Here is a 20,497-nt window from a genome sequence, read left to right as displayed (position 1 = left end):
TGGCACTGGGACCAGCAAAGTTTGCAGGGTAGGTGAAATCCTGGGGCTGCTGGGTGGGTGCAGGGGACCCTGGGCACCCCTCTGGCCTTACGGCAGCTCCTCTGGGATGAGCCTTTTGGCAAAGAAGTCCTCCAAGCCCTCATCCACACGGGTGATGCTCCTGTCTTCACTGTTCTCACAGGCCACGGGCTGCACCTGCAAGCAAGTGTGGCTGTCAGCCTGGTGTGGGGCAAAGATACCCCCCCACACAAACACTTACCACCTGTGCTTGTGCCCCTAACAATGGGTGCTTGTGTGGGATGGGTGCTGGCATGGGTGCTGGCACACTCTGTCTCACATCCAACACAAAAGCCAGACCATGGTGTTATCAGCTGCATCCCAGCTCTCATCCTGCTGCATCCCTGGGGCATTGGGAGCTCCAGTCCACTCTGGGCTCCTGCCATCTCCTTGCCCTGCCTGTGCAGGCAGGGCAGCTTGGTTGCCAGCCCCCTGCACCCCACTGGGTGCCACAACTGGAGTACTGGTGGCTCCCAAGCACAGTGGCTGGGGTATGTAATCTGTACATGCTCAGGTACGTGTTCTTTACCCACAGGTAAGGTGCCTCTGACCTTCCTTGGTGACACACAGTGACAAAACCTGCTAAAGACCTCCTAGAGCTGGGCCAGGTCTCTGACCCTGCTGTCCTGTGGGAGAAGCCTTTGGCAGGGATGCTTCCTTCATTTGAGCTCCAAGGAAGGGACACCCCTGTGGCTGGTGGGTTATGGAGTGGGTGACCTGCATGGACCCAGATCTGCATTCTTCAGGCTGGTGCTCATCCTCAAGTCCAACCTTGGAATGCCACCACAGTCTGCATGAAGGCCACCCACTTCATCCCCATGGCAAAGCAGTCCATGCCACGGCCAAGCCTTCCTCCACAGCATCTTCCTTGCCCTGGCACATGGCACTGCATCAGTGACTTCCTATCAATGAGAGGGAGGTGCTTCCCCATCGATGGCATTTCAGTCCACAAAAACTTTTCATTACAGCTGGATTGATGCCGCTCAGGAGCCTTTCTAGCCATCCAAGATCTGCTCTCCCTGTCACATCACATCCATCAAAGCCTGTCCTCACTCAAGGCTTGGCCAACCCTGGGTGATGAGCATGCCCATATTGCTGCAGAGAGATGTGCCAAGGTGAGGGCACCAGGCTCTTCCTGACCCCTGCCAGCCTCCAGCAACTGCCCTGCCTGCAGGAAACACCTCCTGTGTCTCCTCCAGCCCCACGGCAGTGCTGGTTCCACCACAGTCTAAGGGCAAGCATCACTGTGGCTGTGCAAGCCAGGGCTTTCCGGCAGGTGGAAGGATCCAGCTGCATCACGGTGGTGTGGGGACAAAGTGATGCCAGCAGGAATGGCAACAGAGACGGACTCTGCCAACTGCACCCAAAAGTTACTTTTCCTTTGGGTAGGGGGGCTGCAAAGGCAGGACCACGGGGCTCTCACCCTTTCGATGGGGGGGAGGTGAAACCCACCCTGTGCAGCTGGCAGAGCCCCACCAGTATCACCGGGAGCTGCAGCGGCTGCTGGAACTTCAGGGCCGATAGATTTTGGAGGGGGGGAGAGCAAACAGGGCACAGGAGGAGAGAGGCAGCCGGAGCCATTGCCAAGCACACTGTCCCTCTGCACCCAAACTCTGCAGATTTTTTCATTCCTTGCTGCCTCTCTGCTGGCTCCCACTGCTCAGCATCTCCCAGCAGGCAGCAGGAAAAGGGATGGATTATTTCCCAACCCCCCCCCCCCCCCAGCCCCTCTGCCCATCCTTTCGGGCTGCCCCCCTCCTCTGAGGGGGCTCTGGCAGTGGCTGAAATGTGGGATAATAAACCAGCCGCGGTTCCACGCGTCTCATTATGCTGCCTTGCAACAAATACTGACTGCAATAATTCACCCAATTGAGAAGAAAACAGAAAAAAAAAACCCCAGATACATCCCCCTTCCCCTGCCAACCACCCCTGCTTACATTTGGTTTGCTGGGCGGTTGCTTGTGCCGGCGGTTGGGCCGGGGCCTGGCTTTGGTGCAATGCTCCAGCTTCTCGCCAGCGGTCGGCAGGTCCATAAGGGATCCGGTGGTGGCGGCGGTGGCAGGCTGCGTGGAGGGGAGCAAGCCACTCGCAGGCTCAGCATCCTTTGTGGAGGCAGGGCGTGCCGGCGGCGCGGCGGGGCTGAGTGACGGCGGCGCCCGGTGAGCTCGGAGCCCGCTGGCGTCCCTACCCGCTGCCAGCTCCAGCTCCGAGACACCTACGAGGGGCGAGAGGGCCCTGGTTGGCACACAGCTTCACCAGGCCTCCCCATCATCATTGCCCTCACCTTTGCCCACGCACAAAGGGTTGGTGCGGCGCTGGCTGCGCCGTGCCATGCCACGGCTACGGGGAGGAGAGTGCAGCTGTGCCCACCAAGAGCTTGGATGGCAACTCCTGGGGCAGTGGCTTTGTGGCACAGCCAGAGCTTGCAATGGTCCCCAGAGGTTTGCATGCATGGGGAGGTGGGGGGGGGATGCTCTGGCAGGGACTGAGCTGACCCCCACAGCCAGCAGGAGGTGTACGGCACAAGCTCTGCCAGCATCAGCCCAGCAAGCAGCACCCACACACACACCCTGTTTTGCTCTGCAGGCAGTTCCTCAGCCCCACTCATTACCCACTGGATGGGAGTCAGGATACTGCTAGGATCAGGGACATCAGAGGTTGGAATGCTGCTGGGCTCGGGGATATCAGGGGTCCCCTGGGGACACCTGGGTGCCAGGCTCTGGGGCCCAGCATGAGCTCTGCTTCAGCCAAAGCCAAATATGCATCACAGCCAAAACCCTGAAAACCATCAGCTGCTCATTTCCCCAGGCCCCACCAGCTCCTGCCCCCCCGCAGGCATGCAGGGCTCCGTGGGACAACACCAGTAGTGGAGAAGCCTGGGGTAGTTCAGCACCAGGAGCACCCATGGGCAACATCCCCTCTCCTGTGCCAGGTCCCTGGGATGCTGGTTGGGTTGGTGATGTCCGTCCATGCCTGGGGTGGTCCCTGAGATAGCGCAGGAGATGCCATGGCACAAGAGCAGCTCTTTTGCTGCCTGACTGCATGGGAAGGGAGCTCAGGGCTTTTACTCTGCTACCTGTGGGTTCTGAGCTGGCCAGCCCTGCAAAAGCAGCACAAGAGCAAGCTCAAGGTGAGCTTTGCAATCAGATCCATGCCATGGCACCGGAGGGGCTGGATCCCTGCCAGCCTCTGCCCACAGCCTGCAGCATCATCATGGATGGCTCTGCCTCCCAAAGATTGCTACTGTGAGCCCCCTGCCCGCCATGCCCCGGCAAAAGCGGCACAGCACACACCGAGCCATAGCAAAGGGAAAGCTGTGTGGTAGCCTTACTTCTCACGGTTGGCGTGGGCCGAATACTCCTGAAATGCTTGTTTTTCCTCCGCAGGGCCATCTTGTACTGCAGGGAGAGCAGGATGGTGGTGGCTTTGGCGTTGACAAACTGGCTGTGGTGAGCAGCATCCTGCAGCAGCCAGAGCCAGGCAGGCTTCGCCCAGTGATGGGTGCAATCCCTCCATAATCCCCAGATCCCCAGTGCTGCACCCCCACATCTTGGTTCAGCACTGAAACCACCCATGATGCTGGATCAGATGCTTTGCCAGCTGGGATCCTGTGCTGTGCTGGACCCCAGGTCCCAGAGCAAAGGCCAGCTGGAAGGGCTGCATTTGGCCAGGACCAGCCCAGGTCACTGCAAGGACACACTCCCAGTGCGGGCAGGGCAGGCAGCACGGCCAGCCGGGCTAACGGTCCCATTTCCCGGTACTAATTGCCTTAGCAATGCCCTGGGGGGGTGCCGGGGGTGCGCGTACCCAGAGAGGCTGCAGTGCTAAGCCCAGCATCATCCGGTAAGGAGGATAAAAGACGGTTATAGCGCGGGTATCATGCAGCAGCAGCAGGGTCGGACCCTACCTCCTCTGCAACAAGGTCTGGAGGATTCCTGCCCCTCACTGGTGTGGCGGCATCATCCTCAGCCAGCTCTGGCAGCAGCACCGAGAGGTCGAGCCCCTGCCTGGGGAGGCTTTCTGCCTAAAACCATTAGGAAGTGCTTAAAGTATCCCAGGGGCTGAAGCGCACCCAGCCACTCTGCATGCTCCGTGCTGCTCCACTCCCTACCCGGGATTTGCAAGCGGATTTAGGCCTGATTAGCTGGCTGCTGGCCCCAGCGCAGCTGCCCCGTGCCTGCCCCGGTGTATGAGCGGCTGGTGCCTGGCTTCGCCCCAGCACCCCGACCCTGCAGCAGCTCCTGGAATTTGCTCAGGACATTAATGCTGCTGTGACCACACTGGGAGAGGATTCCCTGGGAGGAAAACCAGGGTGGGTTGGAATTGTCCTGCTTCCCAGGCAGCAAATCCATGGTCATAGCATTGGCTGGTGCCTGGGCAATGCCAGGGTAGCGAGACTCCCATCCTGCATCCCAGCCCCAATTCCCCATTCTGCAGGGGCTGGCATCCCCTGGTACTCACCAGCTTGCACTGGGCGATGGTCAGCTCTCCCAGCACAGCATCCACAATGCAGTCGGCCATGGCGGCTGTGACTGACAGCTTGATTTCACTGGGAGCAGAGAGGGGTGTCAGGGCCAGCATCCACAGCCCCTGCAAGCTATGGGCCCAGCCCCTGCAGGGAGAACCGTGCTGGGGATATGGGTGCTCGGCTGTGACACCCAGAGGGGCACCCAGGGCATGCTCTGGGCTCTGGCTCGCTGGGTGAATGCTGCTGGGGCAGGAACGGGAACAAGCACTGGCTGGGATGGAGGATGCCAAGCATATTCCCCCCATCAATGTTCAGGTCTCCCCTCTGCCAACCACAGGGATGTGACTGCAGGAACATCACCCCACGGGACTTCTCAGTTCCCTAGGGGTACATCTGAACTGGATCTGAGCGGGAAGCAAAGCCACAGCTGGGAAAACACAGCAGCATGACCCAGCACACCCCCACCACGTGGGGAGTGCAGCAGTTAGTAAGGAACCCCCAAAATCCTCATCTGGCCCCATGGGTGAGAGCCAGCTACCAAATGAGAAGGACAGCATGTCACCCACTTCAGCTTGCTGAAGATGTCAGTGATCATCTGGTCCAGGACAGCGCTGAGGTTGAGGTGGTCCTGGAGGTAGATTCGTTCTGACATGGCATTGACCAGCTGGTCCCTGACCCCGCTCTTCTGCACCACGGCCGGGCAGAGGTTGTGTGCTGTGTCCAGCACTGCCTGCATGATTGCCTGAGGTTTGGGGAGGAAAGGGAAGTTTTTGGTGTCTTTTCTATCAGGATTCATGTGGTTTCCAGGAGATGTCATGTCCCTCATCCTTGGGCCGAGGCTGATGAGCACCCTGAGCTGCTGGCAGCTCCCCACAGACGCCCACCTGGATCTCCCGGCCACAGGTCTGCGCTGCTTCCTCCGTGAGACACTCCAGCTTGTGCTGCAGCTTGCAGTTCTGGTATGGGGTGTTTCCCGCTTCATACAATAGGGGCAGGATCTGCCATGGGAAGAGAGATGGCATGGATCCTTGCTTTCCATCCTTCCATGCACAGCCTGCACCTGTGGCTGCCCCATGGAAAAGCATTGCCTGCATCAGCTGGGGAGACCCAGCGACCTTCTGGCTTTACTGGGCCAGGGTTGGGCATCCTGATCCCTTGTGGCCCCCTGTGTCCCACCAGCCAGAACTGTGACTGCTCCCCACCACGCACTGACCCTCCTTCCCACCCTTGTACCCAGCCATGCTGCTGTCCACATCAGGGGAGATCCTTTCCCATCCATTCCACCTCCTTTCCACCATCAGCACTCTCCTCTTAAATCCTATCTCTGCCAGATTAAGTACCCAGGGGGGTGTGCCAGGAGAGTTGAGAAAAAGGAAAAGGAGGTGCTTTGAAGAGATGTGGAGGAAAAGGAAGAAAAGGTGTGATGGGGAGAGAGAAGTGGGACCAGGAGGATCAAACCAGGGCTGACAATGCCAGGAGCTGCCCAGCCAACATGGTAGCCTTCATCATGGGCTGATGAAGTATCCTCATCACTGGCCTGCATCCAGACAGGGTGTGATGAGGGTGCCCCAAGGAAAGACACCCTGAGGATGCAGGGAGTGTTTCTCACATGTGTGGGCATTCATGGATTGCCCAGAGCTGAAGCACCCACCTCCCCCATGGAGGGGAGCATGAGCAGGGGGTGCCCTTGCTGAAGAGGAGGTGCACTTGTAACCCCCAGTTCCTGGGGGGTGTGCAGACACCTGTATGCATGTGTGGGGAAGATTGAGAACATTTTGGGACTTGTTCTAGAAGGGGGTTCAGAAATTCACAGCTGTTCTTTAACACTTTGCAACATATGCATCTGTTGCATTGATGATTCTGGTGTTCCCCAACTGCCAGTTAATTATGTCATTAACTAATCAATAACCTGCTTCGATCCTGAATTGAAGCTGGGTGAGTTGAGGGGTTTCCCCACGTGATAGACTCACGCTGACGGAGAGGTTGGCATTCCTGATGGCCTCCTCTGCGCAGAGGATGTCTGCCTCCGCCTCCCTGCCTGGGCAGGCGCTGAGGATGTCAACATGCTTCTGCACGCTCAGGCAGATCTCGTTCACCATCTGGAGCGCAGAGAGGCTGCATCACGCACTGATGCTGGAGCAGCACTGCCAGTTCCCCTCCTTGCCGTGGCTTTCCCAGAGAAGGATGTGCTGGCACTGCCCGATGGGGCAAGCAGGGGCACAGGCAGGTTACAGCCCCCAGAGCATCCCTGACATTAGGGGATGCCACATGGTGGGGATTTGCTTGCAAGCGTGTGCAGGGAGCTGGGAACATGCTGCATGAGGTAGCATAGCAGTGAGATATCCCAACATTGCATATGCATGAAACCCATGGATGCAACCAGGAGGGTTCACTGAAGATACCGTTTCTGCCTGGCCCCACTCTCATCCCTCCGGACTGCTCTGCCCTCCACTCAGAAAAGGTGAAAAGGGGTTGGTGCTGCTTGCAATAGCTCACATGAGCTAGCCAGGGTTGTTCAGGGCAAGGGAGGGCAGCCCCATGCAGCAATCTGGCCAGCAAACCTGTTCGGAAGAGGTGGTGAGGATGCCCTGCTGCAGCCGGAAGGTCTGTGTGGGCAGTGTGCGCCGCAGCTGGTTCCTTGTCAGGCAGGACTGGAGCTGCAGAAGGCAAGAGGCCATGAGCAGCCAGCATTGGTGGCAACCAGCCCCGTAACCCCCTGGCCTACACCATTCTACCTTGTGCACCGCCTCCTCCGTTCTCTCGGGGTTGCTGCGGTACGCCTGCGCCACGTCGCACATCGGCAAAGGCATCGACTTGAGGGTGTAATTCCTGTGAGGCAGTGCAGGGATGAGTGGATGCTGCTGGACCCCCTCATCAGCCTCGTGGGGCTCATCCCCATTGTGCGTTTCCCCACAGACATAACATCAGTCCAGAGCCCACCCAACAGCAGCCCAGACATTGCCCCAAGGTCCATCCCTGGAGATGGGGACGGCCAGACTCTGGCCTTAAGCAAACCCCGATGGGGTGGCAGCAACCACCCACTCAGGGCCTGCATTCACCCCTCTCTCTTCAGACCTCCAGAGAACCTGCATGGCCAAACACCAAACCTGATGGTGTGCCTGGCAGGTGGACAACTTCTACCCATCTTTTGTGGGCAGGGAGAAGAGTAGCATCATGTCTCCACCCACAGCAGATCCCCCTGTGCTCACTGGGGGCTGCCTTGGGCGACACAGAGCTCTGCTGCGTTGGGATGCAGAGCCCAGGCGGACCCTGAGGTTGGTAACAAAGGTACCATCACCAAATGGGTGGCAGGTTGCTTTGCTAGCTGCAAGGCCCAAGCTGTGGACCCACTCCCTAGGGATCTGTATGCAACTGTGTGATGCAGCTGCTCCTTCAAGGGGACAAGAGGCCCTGGTGATAGTGACATCCTGGCACCAGAGTCTCTTTTGCATGGCAGTAGGAAGCCAGGAGTACCAAGCAGCTCCTTCCTTACCTCTCCAAAGCCTGAGCCACCTCCAGGAGCCCTTGGGCAGTTGTGTTGTTCCTGTCCCAAACCACGGTCCTGCAAAGAGAAGGACACACGTGAGCACTGCCTGCACCCGTGCAGCCTCAGTGCCCACCCACTGGGTGCCAGGAAGTGAGCCCTAGGCTGATGGCAGGCACCAGAAAGCCTAGAAATGGGGTTAAAAATCTGAATCTAAATGTTCAAAACCTAAACTTGGACTTGGCAAGGAGCCATAAAGTATGTGGGTGCCTGGAGGGAGTGAAGGGCAGGAAGGACACAGTCAGGCACCATCCTGCTGGCAGTGACAGACATCCCTCAGAGGAAAAGCCCTGGCTGGAAGATTCTTCCCCATCCCCTGCAGACACCCCTGCCTTGCCTTTGCAGGCACAATGTGGTCAAAAAATGGCATTTTAGGAACTGATGTCAGAATGTGGGGTGAGGGCAGCGACTTCAAAGGTCCAGCTGCAGCACCCCGGGCTGTGCAGGAGCCTGGCAAAGATCTGGCAAGTGCTGGGGTAGGGATTGAGCGGCTTTCTTGCCATTCACATTTCCTGTCACAGCATCCAACCGTGTGCCAAAAGTTGTCCAGGGCCACATCCATGGTCACCAGGAGCCACAATAAGGCTCCTCCGATGGCATCAACATCACATCCAGGACCACTGTAACAGGGCCACCCAGCACAAGGTGGGAAGGGCACCCACAAGGCAACATGAACCTGCTGCTACCTGAGTTTTGTGTTGATCTGCAGGGCCTTCGCTAGCATCTTGGCTCCCGTGTCCCCCATGGCATTGCCACTGATGTCCAGAGCGATGAGGCTGGTGTTACTACCCAGGGCACTCAGCAGAACGTTGGTTCCCAGTTTGAGGCGTGAGTCAGCCACAGATAAGGACTGGAGAGGCTAGAAAGGGGACAAGGAGGGGGAGAGGTGGCTGGGACACATGAGGATGTATGTCACTTTTGCAGTCACAGCCTCCATCCCTGTCAAGCTGGCAGCTGCTGTGGGTACCTGGTACTGGTTTTGGAGAGCGTAAGTCCTGCTGAACCCCAAGAAACAGGAGGGCAATGGGTGCTTAGGCAACACCCTGGATTTAGCTCAGATGCCTGGCAGGCAGTGAGGAGGAAAGAGGTTAGAGGGTTTTGGTGTTTGTTTGGTTTTTTTAAAGCTGGGCTGCAGCCAGGTTACACCAAGTATCTCCTTCATGCCTTTAGCCAGACACAGGCTCCCGCTTTCACAGATGAACAGGAACAGTTCTCACTTCTCTGTCTGAGCATCTGCTTCAGACGGAGGAAAATAAGAGTGGAAGGATTTGAATGGCAGTGGGAGAGAGGGAGGTTTGCTCCCAGCCTGTGCTGGGAGGGATTTGGATGACACCCCAGCACAGAAGCTGCACAGTTGTAGCAGTGGATGACTGAAAGCATGGGTGGGATGGTTGTGGTGGTTGAGGGCAAGCCAGACTTACACAGTCATCCTCCTGAGTGAGCTGGACAATGCGGTGCAGGACGTCCAACAGCCCCTCCCTGCGGGAGAGGTAGCAGTGGTTACACATGCATCCCCAATGCATCCCCTGGGACCAAAGGGGCAGCTGGCCAAGCTCTGTCCTCTCTCCCAGTCTTGCCTGAGGGCTGTGGCCGGTCCCTGCAGCACCTGTGGTCCCATAGGGACTGCGCCAGGAGCAGGTGATGGTCCCCCCCATTGCCCCAGGCTCCCCATTGGGTTGAAGCAGGCAGGATCAGCAGGAGATCCCTGACATTCCCAACCAGCCCATAGGCTTTAGATGGGGAGGCAGAGTCAAGGTGGGTGCATGGTGGCAGGATGGCTCCTGGCCTGGGCGCTGTGGCTTTGCACTTACTTGGATTTGATGTTGAAGTTTTTCCCCAGCGAGACATGCCTAATGGACTTGCTTCTGCCGATGGAAAGCACCAGCGTCACCATGTCGGGGTCAAAGCCTGTGAGAGATGGGAGACACCCACCGGCATGCTCCAAGAGTCCATAGAGGTGACACCAAGGTGGTCCCTCACAGGAGATCTACACAGCCACCAAGCTGCTACTCTGGGATGGTGGAGAAATGCCCAGGGCAACTCCTGTGCATCTTTCTCCTCTTCATGGCTCCCCCAAGGAGACCAAAGACCTGTGCAGAGCCAGGGCCCCTGAGGAATTACCCCAGAGAAGGAGCACCCTCTCTGGGGACTCCTGCTATTGGGGGTGCCAGGGCTGTGCTGAGCCATGAGAAGCACTTATGGAGCTAGAGGCGGTGCTTGCTTTCTGCCACCACCCACCACCCACCACCCTGGACAACATGGGAGGAGTTCTCACAGCTTGCAGGCAGCTGCTTGCACTCCCATCCTTGCAGCTACAGCATCCCCAGGGAAATTTGGCAAGCAAAGGTGACGTCCTTCCCACAAGGAAGGGTTGGGGCAGGGATCTGCTTGCCCAGCTGCTCTGCCAGCCAAGGGCAAGAGGCACCAAGACCCACCTACAGGACTGTCCCTCCTGCACAGAGATGCTCTACTGGGAAAACCAAATACAGAAGCATATTTTGGCAAAGGTTGACTAGAGATTTTGTGTAAGAGAACAAGATTTTGGAGCACTGGTGGCCTGAACAGTTTTTTGAAGGGCTCCAAATCGTGTCAGCATTCCCAGAGCCATCTGGCTGTTGAGGAGCTGTATGGTCTGCTGCAAGATCTTAGCAAGGCTGCTTTAAGGTTTGGGGCCTTTTAGGTGAAACTGAGCTGGCAGAGGTGATGTTCATGATAATTAGTATTGCTTGCCCATGGCTTTGGAGGCCATGGCAGGACAAGGTTAGCAGCAGAGGTTGCGAACTCCTGCAGGGATGTGGGAGGAGTTTCAGCCCAAGGAGACAATTTCAATGCTTCAAACCCTGAGCTAGCAATGTGAGACTAGCTCAGATTCAGTGAGCTGAAGACACTTGTACAAAGAAAGATGTGAAATGGGAATTTTTGTCAAGCCCTGAGGCAAGAGGGGATGAAGAAGTCACCCCACACCCTGTGCTGGAGATGCTGTCTCTCAATGAGGAAAGAGGCAATGGTCACCACCGCTGTCCACCACAGGATGCAATGCTGGAAGGTGATGGAAGAGGCCTGGCACACTGAAAGGACATCAGCAGAGGGAGAAAAGCACATGTAAGGACTGCCTGCCTTGGGAAAGGTGGAGGGGTGTTTGGTTTAGGCATAAAAAGCCATAAAATCATGATGAGGTAGTAGTTTCTCAGGCAGGAATCCACTGCTGGCCGTTGGGTGCTTTCATCCCCATGGGACACAGCTGGTAGTGATGAAGCTTCTGCTGCTGATGGACTTTTACAGGTGACAAGTGCAGTTTAACGTTGCATTAGCAAGCACAGACAAGAGGCAGGCAAGCACAGCAGACCCTACCCATCTCCCTGGGAACTCCTCTACAAGCTCATGAGGTGTTGGGGCTGAGCTGGCCTCTGCCAAACAGCCTGTGGTGGCTGCTGGATCTGCAAATGGAGATGATCATCTCCCACGAGGGGAAAAAGCAACCTACCATTGTCAGACAAGTCCAGGTCACTGATGGAGCTGGTGACAGGGATGAGATCCTGGATGACTTGGGCCCCCGCTGATCTCAGCTTGGAAGAAACAGCAAGACATCAGTACAAGGGGAGGCGCCAAGCCCTACAAATGAGATCCTGCTGTCGGGAAGGTCACCCCAGCCCCACGGTGGACAGGGCACGGGCCTTCCCGCACAGGGAGTGAGCCCTCTTGACCATCGCAATGGGACCCCCCTGGCTGGACTGACAGCACCCCATAGGTGCTGGCCTCTCACCTCGCAGTTGCTAAGATCCAGGTGTAGGTCACTGATGTGACTGTTGTCTGCCAGCCCTTGCAGCAATGCTCTGGAAAAGTCACCAAAGCCACCCATCGGTGCAAGCAACAGGGGCACCAGCACCTGCCGTGGAGCACCCCCTCAACAGTCCAGGCAGTGGGAGTGGGGTGCTGGAGAAGACAACCTTTTCCCAGAGCTCTGCCCCATCCATCCTCCCCATCAGCCCTCTCAACATGCAAATCCCTGAGCAAGGTTCACCCTGGGCCATGCTCACCTCAAATCCATTCCCTTGGAGGACTCACAGCCCCACCTCACCTTACAGTATCCGCTGGTAGCTTGGTACCCGCCAGAGAGACGTGCCTGAGAGCACAGGCCTGGCTGAAAAACTCCTTGATGTCAGGGGAGGTGGTTTTCACCCTCCTGAAAAGGACAGGCACAACATGGCATCATGGCTACCCAGCACCAGCCACTTGCCTGGGTACCACACTTCTTTCGCTGCCATCCTGGGGGCTTACTTGTGGGAGTACACGTTTTTGGAGAGATCCAGATGGATGAGGCTGGTGTGGCATCCATGGACCAGGGCTCCAAAAAGCTGTTGGTGTGGGGATGTGAGCTGTGTCAAGGACCACCCAGCCGGCGCTGCAGCCCCTCACACAGCTTGGGGTTGGGTGGGTGGTGGTATAGGATGAGCTGTGTGAGGTGCTAAGGGTGTCTGCCCCATGCTGGGGGTCCCTTATTCCTCTTGCTGAACCCCAAGTCCCCCAACCCGCCTGGGCAGCGGGCACAGAGCAGGGCATCACTGGGCTGGCTGCCCACTGACCCACACATGCCTGCAGCCCTGGGCCAGCCAGGGTAGTATGGCAGCTCTCCCCAGCAGCACAGGACACTTTTGGGAGGGGGGATGAGGGCAGGAGCTTGTTGCTGGGACCCCCTGTGCAGGTACTCACAGCATCCAAAGGGCAGTCCGTGCCAGCCAGGCTGAGGTGGGAGAGTGATTGGCACTGGCGGAGGAGGCTCTGCAGGTTCTGTGGGCAGAGGGGTCAGAGGCTTTGCCCAGGACCCTGACACCCCTCCACCCAGCACCCTGCAGTCCAGAAATCCCAGCTTCAGCCTGCCTCCTCCCTCCTGCTGAGCACAGGGAGGAATCCTGTACAGAGGGACCCAGGCCCATGCTGCTCACTCCTTGGATGCCTCCTTGCTCCAGGTGGCATCTCCCACCCTCCCACAAGGACATACATGGGAATGTCTCCAGTGCATCCCCCAACTGTCCCTGGGTAGGACAGAGGTGTCACAGCAGTGGCTTCCCTGTCCCTGGGGTGCTGCAAGGCAGGGCACACACCCCAGGAGACCAAAGCCATCCAAACAATGCTTGGGACAGAGCCCAGGTGGTGTCACCCCATTGCAGCCTGGGCACTCACGCTGATGTCATCCCCAACCAGGGTACCAGGGTTTCCGGAGAGGTCCAAATGCCGGAGGGAGGATCCGCTGGCTTTGTTATCTGCGAGGGCCTTGCATAATGTGCTCATCCCTACTCAAGGAGAGGGGGAGAGAGGGATGCCCGTGGGCCCCCTGCACCAGGAAGAACCATGGTGCAGAGGAAGGGGCACTTTCCTACAGCTGGGGCAGCAGGACATTGCATCCTTGAAGATGCCCTTTCCAGGATGTCCCTGGAGACCCTCCAGCCACCTACTTGGTCCCAGCTTGTCCCCAGGCACCGCCATGCCCAGCCTCCCAATGGCAGCCAGGCAGGGAGTGGGATGCCGGGCTGTACCTTTGGCAGTGAGCATGGTCCTGGCCAAGCTGAGGCTCTGCAGACCCTTGGGACTCTTCTCCACATGCCGGCTGAAGGCAATGATCCCTGACGAAAGAGCAGAGAGCCCTGAGCGGCTGTGCCAGTGTAGGCAGGTGTCCATCCCACTTTGAGCTACAGCCCCCCGGGCAGGGAGCAGCTGCCAGAGGGATCCAGAGTTGAACATCAGTTTTCATAGGTGGAAATTCACACTAGCCCAGGAGTCGGGTACCTCTGTCCTCCAGCTGGTTGCCAGCAAGGTTGATGGTGTGCAGGACAGAGTCAGGATGGTTGCTGAGCGCCTGGGCCATCCTCTGCGCAAAGTCACTGCAGGGAGAAGGGCCACCTGTCTGAGCAAGTTACAGCCACCTCCAGGAGGCATGGCTGCCAACCCTGTAGCCTTACAGGGATGTGCCACCAGCACCTGACCACATGGCACAGCCAGCTCCAGCTGAAAGCAGAGCCTCTGCAAGGGTGTGTGATACTGGCCTCCAGGCTACTAACAGTGAACTTCATGTTGTGGAAGGGATGGGACATCAACACCCCCGTTGGCACATGGGGCCATGGAACCCCCAACTCCATGCACGTGAAGGGAGCACCACCAGGCTGCCAAGACCCTACTCATCACCCCTGCAATGCCTTTGCTTACGCTTTCAAGCCGCTGTTTTCCAGCACCAGCTCCTCCAGTGTCACTGACTTGCTGAGCATGTAGAGCAGCTGCTCTGAAATTTCCTGGTTCTGGTAGGGGAGAAGAAAGCCTTTCTGGATACCCAGCCATCTCTGGTGCACCCGGCACCACAGCGCCGGCACTCACCAGCCTGAAGTCCTTGCAGGAGAGCTTGGTGAACCACAGGTTGAAGGACAAGGCGGCAACGCTCAGTGCCACATCTCTGCAGGGTAACAAGGACGAAGGAGTTGGGGGCCAGACTGAGCCAAGCCTAGCCCTAAATGGGTGCCCCAAGACACCCAACCCTGGGGTGCCCCACACACCATTCAATGAAGCAGGACTGGGGTCCATGAACTTAAAGCAACTCACAAACACAATTCAGCCTCCCCAGGTTATTCCTTCAGGGAAAATAAAATTAATAAAAATGTTTGCATGCTTCAGTCAAACACTCTGTTGGGTTTTTATTCCTAAACTCTCATGTAGAGAACAATACAGGTTTTGCTTGAGTGGAAACAAGTTTCAGCTCAATCCTCACTCCATCTTTCTCGGGATGGAGATGTGGCTGAGCCCCACGGGCATGGCTCTGGGCACAGACAGAGCTCATGGCCCTGTTATGAGGTTATAAGCCCATAACAGCTATTTGTTATATATATTTGTATATGCGAGGGGAGCAGTGCTGGCTGCTTTGCATAGGGAAACACCTGACAGCCACGAGCTGCCAGAAGTTGCTGTGATGTTCAGTTTTCACCTCCGCAAGCAGTTTTAAAAAGTGTTAAAAATGAACAGGGGAGGCTGCCTGGCCTCTCGGGGCTGTTGCCCCATGGGATAGGGCTCATCAAGTTTGGTGCAGGGGGAGTGTCAGCCTGCAGATGTGGCATCCTTGGAGCGTGTAAAGCAATAAAAGCTTCTAACATGAGCAGCAGAGTGTGTTAGGCCACCCCTGCTGTGGAAGGAGAGGATGAGGACAAGCGCTGGCATGGCATGAAGCACTGCATGTGGCACGGCCAGGGGACTTACCGGCTCTCCAGGTGGCTGAAGTCCAGCAGGTTGAAGTCCCGGCAGTCCTGGCTGTGGTAGATGTTGTCCACATCCTGTCCGGATGGATGAACACATGGGTCAGGCTCAGCACCTGAGCCTCAGGAGGGCTTGGGTGCCTGACACTGCTGGAGGAATCTGAGCCCTCAGGGATCCTCCCCTTGGGAGCCCCTTGCTTAAACCTTGAGCCTAAAACCTCCCTTGGTGCTGTGGCTGGCAGGGCACACGTCCCACATTGGTGGGATGGCTTGGTGGGACTTGGACTCCTTCTGCAGGGACTGACCAGAGGAAGGCAACACATGGGAATGAGGGTGTGGGGAGAGGTGGGCTGGAGTCAGTGTCCCAGAGGAAGAGGGGGAGAGCTGGTCCTGCTGTGGCTGGGTCCCAGTGGGGTTGTCCTCTACTAGGGACACCTAGCAAAGTCCCAGATTTCCAGGGGGATCTTATTATGTTACAGTCTGGGAAAAAACCTGATCCAAGGCATCTCATCCCTACCTGCAGTTTGATTCCATCCCACCAAGGAGCAGGGGGCACCCAAGCCAGGCTAAATTGCAGTTCCCAGCTCTGGGATGTCCCTGGTACCCTAGGATGTCCCTGAGATGCTCCCAACCCCAGCAGCCCTGTAAGCATCCTGCTTCCCTGCCTTGCCAAGTGGTGTGCTGTCTTTGTTGTCTTCTCCATGGGACAGACCAGCTTACCCACTGGATCTCCTCGCGGAAGGCAAAGCCATTGTAATCACATAAAGCAGCGTAGGTCTCTGAAAACCCCCCTGCAAAAAGAAGGCAGTCTTGGTGGCAGACCTTCCCACAGGAACATGGAGACAACCTTTGGGGAGAGCAGAAAGCAGAAGGATGGTGGAGGCTCTCCTTTCCCTCCCCAAAGGAGCCAGTGTGTCCTGTGTGGTCTACTGCCAATCCAAGAGAGATCACACAACTCCAGGGGCTGCAGCTGGCTTTGCTTGTTCCATATAGATACCAGGCAAGGTGCATCGCTATGATGATAACGGAGATATCCTACTCCAGACCAGGCTACAGGAAAAGCCCCTGGATCTGCAGGGATACCATATGAGGTGGGTAGAAGAATCCACGACTGTACGTCCTCACAGGTGGAAACTGAGCATCCTTGCCCCACAGCTGTTCTGCTCCTTTCTGGGAGCTACATCCCCTCAAACCTGCTCCTACCCTGTGGAATGGGGTGGGCTGGTGGAGAACAGACCCAGCAGCAGGGCTCCTTCTGACCTATGCCACCCTGGGTCACCTGCCAGCAGAGCTACCACTGATGGATGCTGGGTTGTGATGGTCTCCAGGGTGCTCCAACCCTTCTGGCCCACCCTGGGGGAGATGTGTGGGCAAAAAAAGGGCTTACCGCAAGGCCCAAGGCTGCTCTGCAGCATTTCCTCCAGCGAGTCTGTGATCCGCCGAATCCTCTCATACAGGTTGGGGGGGGAGTTCTTGAGCAGTGTCCTGGGAAAGGACCAGAGGGGTGGCGTGGTGGTGGGATGAGAGAAAAGCATCCCCACCACTTTATGCTTAGCTACAGCCCTTGTGTGTGAGGCCAGAAATATTCTTCCCAATGTGATCAGGGAGCAGGGTCTGGCCTCCATCAGTGTGGTTTTCTCCTGTTAAAAGGCGTTAATTGTGAACCCATCCCATATTTGGGGTTTTTCTGAGCAAAGAGGTTGCACTGTACCTACACAACTACACCTGAGGAGCAGAAGACCCTTACCCAGGGGATGAGTCTGGAAAAACCTTCTTAAGTGACATGGTGACATGGATGACAACTTGCTCCAAATCATCAAAGGACATGAACCGGAAGGCATAAGATGCTGCATCTGTTTCTATGACAACCTGCAGGGTCCAAAGGATGGGAGATGCCTGGGTGAGCTGGCAGCACAGAGCGTCCCCAAGCCCCCAGACATAATGGTGACAGCCACCATCTCCTCGCTGTGAACACCCAGACGCTGCTTATAAACCCAGCTGGAGCACTGTGGGCATAGGGAAGGCTGTGAGCACCAGGAACTTAGCATAAAATACATCAAAGAGATCATAATGTGCCAGAATAAGGCATAAACCTCCCCAGAATTCAAGCTAAGCTAACGCAAAATCAGCCCAAAGCAGTGGGGGTGAGAGTAGCCTTGACTCTGCCTGCTGCAGCTGGAGGGTGGAGGTTTCCTCCCTGAATTTATCTAATCGGGTTTTGAGGCTTTTTTAGCTTTCAGTTCCAACCAGAACAAAATCCCATGGCAACACACTCCCTGATTTAATTACATGCTGATTGAGGCGTGGGAGCGAGAGGACAATTATCTGCTGGCATCATGTGAGGATGGCGCTTCCGCCGGTGCCCGGGGCTGCAGGAGGCAGCAGGGTCTGGCCCTGCCTGCACATTAATAACCCCTGGGCTTTCCATATCCCACTCAGATGTCTCACCCTACTCCATCCTAGGGTTTCAATGCCCAGCACCCCTCACTCTCTGCCTAGCTCCTCTTTATTCCTCTCCTGGAGCTCAGCCACACAGCCTACAGAGCAGCAGGAACCCTGTTTAGAGGCTGGGGCCATTGTCACTGATGATGCTTTAATGAGCAGGAGACAGACAAGAGGTTAATGAGGACCACAGCCCTGTTTCAGCCGACACATCCAAGCCAGGGCATCCCACTTCTCTCCTCCATACTGTATCTGCCCTATGTGCACACCTCTAAGAGGATTAACGGGGTTTAAAACACCCTCCTGCTAAATTTGGCTTTGCCTCAGTAAGCCAGAAGCCGTTTGTCACCTTGTCCCTGGCAAGCAGGAGGTCCTACAGCCAGGCACTGTCTGTGGCTGCCGGAGAGGAAAAGGCACAGGCACCTATACTTGCCCCTAGCACCCCGGGTGCCTTCCCGCACCTCCAGCCCCCAGGGTGATGCCCTGGGCAAGGCCATAAGAGGATTTCTTCAGAGGTGGTGAAGGGATAAATACCCTGTGGAGCTCTCTCAGATCATCACTGGTGACCCTCAACATGCAATGTGGGACCAGAACTGCCCTAGATCCTGTGGTGGGCTCCAGGCCCGGGTTTGCATTGGGAGGGGTGGGTGTGGGGGGGCCACAAGGAGGGCTGGGTGTCCGGGCTGGGTTTGGTGTGGGTGTTGGTGCCACTCACCAAGCTGGGCTCTCGCACTGTCATCTCCCTCACCTCCAGGAAGCTGAAGCTGCTGTGAACCTGTGGGTGAGAGAAGCAGAATCAGCCCTAGCACTGATGCAGAAGGGGGAGCCAAAGGTGCCTCCCTGGCTCCCACCATTCCCCACACCCTGGGCACTGCCTGGCCATATGCCCCAGGCTTCACCAGCCCCTGTCCCAGACCCCCTCCCCTTCACCCCACCCTCCTCCTGCTCCTGAGGGCTTCTCCACACCTGGTGGCCTGGGTGACCTATGGCTGTCCCATGGGACACCCACCCTGGTGCCCCAAGCAACTGAGTGATGCCCTCCCAGGAGCCACTGGGCTGTGCTGCGGCGCAGGGTCCCTGGCACTTACCCTCACCGGTGGCAGCACCACTGCCAGCACATAGGCTCGCCAGGGGGTCAGCACCTAGGCAGGGGGACATTGGTGTGACAGGGGACTGAGATGACACACAGGCCACCCCTGTCCCCCACTGTGGCCATGAAATGGCTGCCTGGGGATACTGGGAAAGCAGGAACCAGGCCAGACTCTGCACATACCAAGATATAGTCATTGTACTTGGATTTCACCTGCAGCTGGATGCTCATCACCAGGAGAACCTTCTTTGTCCCCAGGAAGGCGGTGATGCCCTCTGAAAAGACCAATGTTGACATGAAGTGAGGAGGCTGAAGCCACCCCTGGTCCACTCTCACATGCCCTGCTGCCTTTGGGGACACCATCCCTCATGTCCCCACCTGAATCAACTCCTCACCGTTGACACCCAATGGTCAGACCCTGGCTGCTCTCTCAGCTAAGCCACATGCTCCTTCACCAGCTTTGGCTCTTGTTTGTGGCTCAGGTGACAAATCCACCTCCTCATTGGCTTCTGCAGCCCAGGCTGCAGCCGTCACAAAGCACAGGGCTTTGGGGGTCACTGGTTTACACCGCATGTGCTACCTTGCTCACTGGGAGCTGGCGTTGAGTGACAAGACGGTCCTGGTTTCTCTTTCTTCCCTCCTTCCTTTCCTCCCTCCCAGGTTTACCACTGGTGAGTAACTCAACGCCCAAGTCCTGCCTCCCCATGGTGCAGCCAGGCATGTATTCTGCTTTTGCATTTTTTTGGCAACTCTCCTGGCCATAGTGTGCCTGGGTGGTTGTGTGTGCGAACCTCCCCATGTTTGCAAACCAGTTGGTCCCACAGTTGCTACGGATCAGTACAAGCATCACTACTGCCTTGAGCATTGCCTCCCCGCACTGCCTCCTCATGTCTGCTGCTTCACACCTCTCACTCAGAGGAGTGGGATGAGAACCACAACTGCCCGTTGCCGTGCAAAGCAAACCAGGTATTCGCAATGACACCACTCGTTCTGGCCCTTACTGAGGCTGTCGAGAGCCCCACAGGTCCAGTGACGTGAGCCACATGTCCTCAGGGATCCATCCTAGTAGAGCCAGGACCTGGGGCTGTGGGGGTGCAGCAACCCTTCTCCTTCCCATGCCACTGCAAGCTGGGGGGGCTGCAGGACCCCAAGACCTCCGCAGCCTTTTGCTTCTTCAGTCAAATGAGGGAAGGCTGGGAGCAGCGGTACTTCATGCATCCCCCGCACTGCTGGGGAGTTGGGGCAAGCCTGTGGGCCATGCTTCCCTGGGGAGCTGCCAAGGGCCTTCAGCTGGCCAGGGGACCCCAAGCCCATGGGAGTGAGCAGCACCACGCTGTACCCACAAACTGAACAGCAGGATCCATGGAGAACCACGTCCTTGAGGATCCAGCCTGTTCCCTGGGGATGCTTTTGGCCCGAGCAGCATCCTCAAGCATGCCAGCTTTGAGGGCAAGAGCAGCCCTCACACCCCAGACACTGCTCAAACCCCCCTGAACCACAGCTGCTGCTGCTGCGGAACCTGAAAGCGGCTCTGCCAATCCCAGCACAGCAAACCAGGGCCGAACAGGCCCTGAACCGGTGCTTTCCATGTGGCATCGGTGCCCCAGCAGTGGACAATGCTTACCTTGCAGCTCAGTGGAGATCCCTCTAGAGGATGCAGCCAT

At 57.2% G+C, this 20,497-nt stretch overlaps 1 protein-coding gene across 1 annotated transcript in view; it reads right to left on the bottom strand.

Moving 5' to 3' along the window:
* CARMIL2 (capping protein regulator and myosin 1 linker 2) overlaps positions 1–20,497 on the bottom strand; it is a 24,522-nt gene extending 4,025 nt beyond the window's left edge. Inside the window, exons 1-32 of the mRNA XM_064458172.1 lie at positions 20,458–20,497; positions 19,017–19,108; positions 18,832–18,885; positions 18,459–18,518; positions 17,049–17,170; positions 16,689–16,786; positions 16,022–16,092; positions 15,306–15,379; positions 14,436–14,511; positions 14,271–14,359; positions 13,854–13,948; positions 13,604–13,690; positions 13,251–13,360; positions 12,780–12,857; positions 12,348–12,424; positions 12,148–12,252; positions 11,833–11,902; positions 11,554–11,635; positions 9,881–9,977; positions 9,491–9,548; positions 8,756–8,928; positions 8,019–8,087; positions 7,261–7,354; positions 7,087–7,182; positions 6,496–6,624; positions 5,410–5,523; positions 5,092–5,267; positions 4,519–4,606; positions 3,965–4,081; positions 3,389–3,455; positions 1,995–2,272; positions 92–195 (exon numbers count right to left, since the gene is read on the bottom strand). Of these exons, the coding sequence (XP_064314242.1) occupies positions 92–195; positions 1,995–2,272; positions 3,389–3,455; positions 3,965–4,081; positions 4,519–4,606; positions 5,092–5,267; positions 5,410–5,523; positions 6,496–6,624; positions 7,087–7,182; positions 7,261–7,354; positions 8,019–8,087; positions 8,756–8,928; positions 9,491–9,548; positions 9,881–9,977; positions 11,554–11,635; positions 11,833–11,902; positions 12,148–12,252; positions 12,348–12,424; positions 12,780–12,857; positions 13,251–13,360; positions 13,604–13,690; positions 13,854–13,948; positions 14,271–14,359; positions 14,436–14,511; positions 15,306–15,379; positions 16,022–16,092; positions 16,689–16,786; positions 17,049–17,170; positions 18,459–18,518; positions 18,832–18,885; positions 19,017–19,108; positions 20,458–20,497 (3,140 nt within the window). The remainder of the gene's footprint in view (positions 1–91; positions 196–1,994; positions 2,273–3,388; positions 3,456–3,964; positions 4,082–4,518; positions 4,607–5,091; positions 5,268–5,409; positions 5,524–6,495; positions 6,625–7,086; positions 7,183–7,260; positions 7,355–8,018; positions 8,088–8,755; positions 8,929–9,490; positions 9,549–9,880; positions 9,978–11,553; positions 11,636–11,832; positions 11,903–12,147; positions 12,253–12,347; positions 12,425–12,779; positions 12,858–13,250; positions 13,361–13,603; positions 13,691–13,853; positions 13,949–14,270; positions 14,360–14,435; positions 14,512–15,305; positions 15,380–16,021; positions 16,093–16,688; positions 16,787–17,048; positions 17,171–18,458; positions 18,519–18,831; positions 18,886–19,016; positions 19,109–20,457) is intronic.

Source organism: Phalacrocorax carbo, chromosome 8, assembly GCF_963921805.1.
Source record: "Phalacrocorax carbo chromosome 8, bPhaCar2.1, whole genome shotgun sequence".
Taxonomy (NCBI): Eukaryota; Metazoa; Chordata; class Aves; order Suliformes; family Phalacrocoracidae; genus Phalacrocorax; species Phalacrocorax carbo.
The sequence above is the reverse complement of the archived record's forward strand: the minus strand, read 5'-3'. Positions and strand labels throughout refer to the sequence as shown.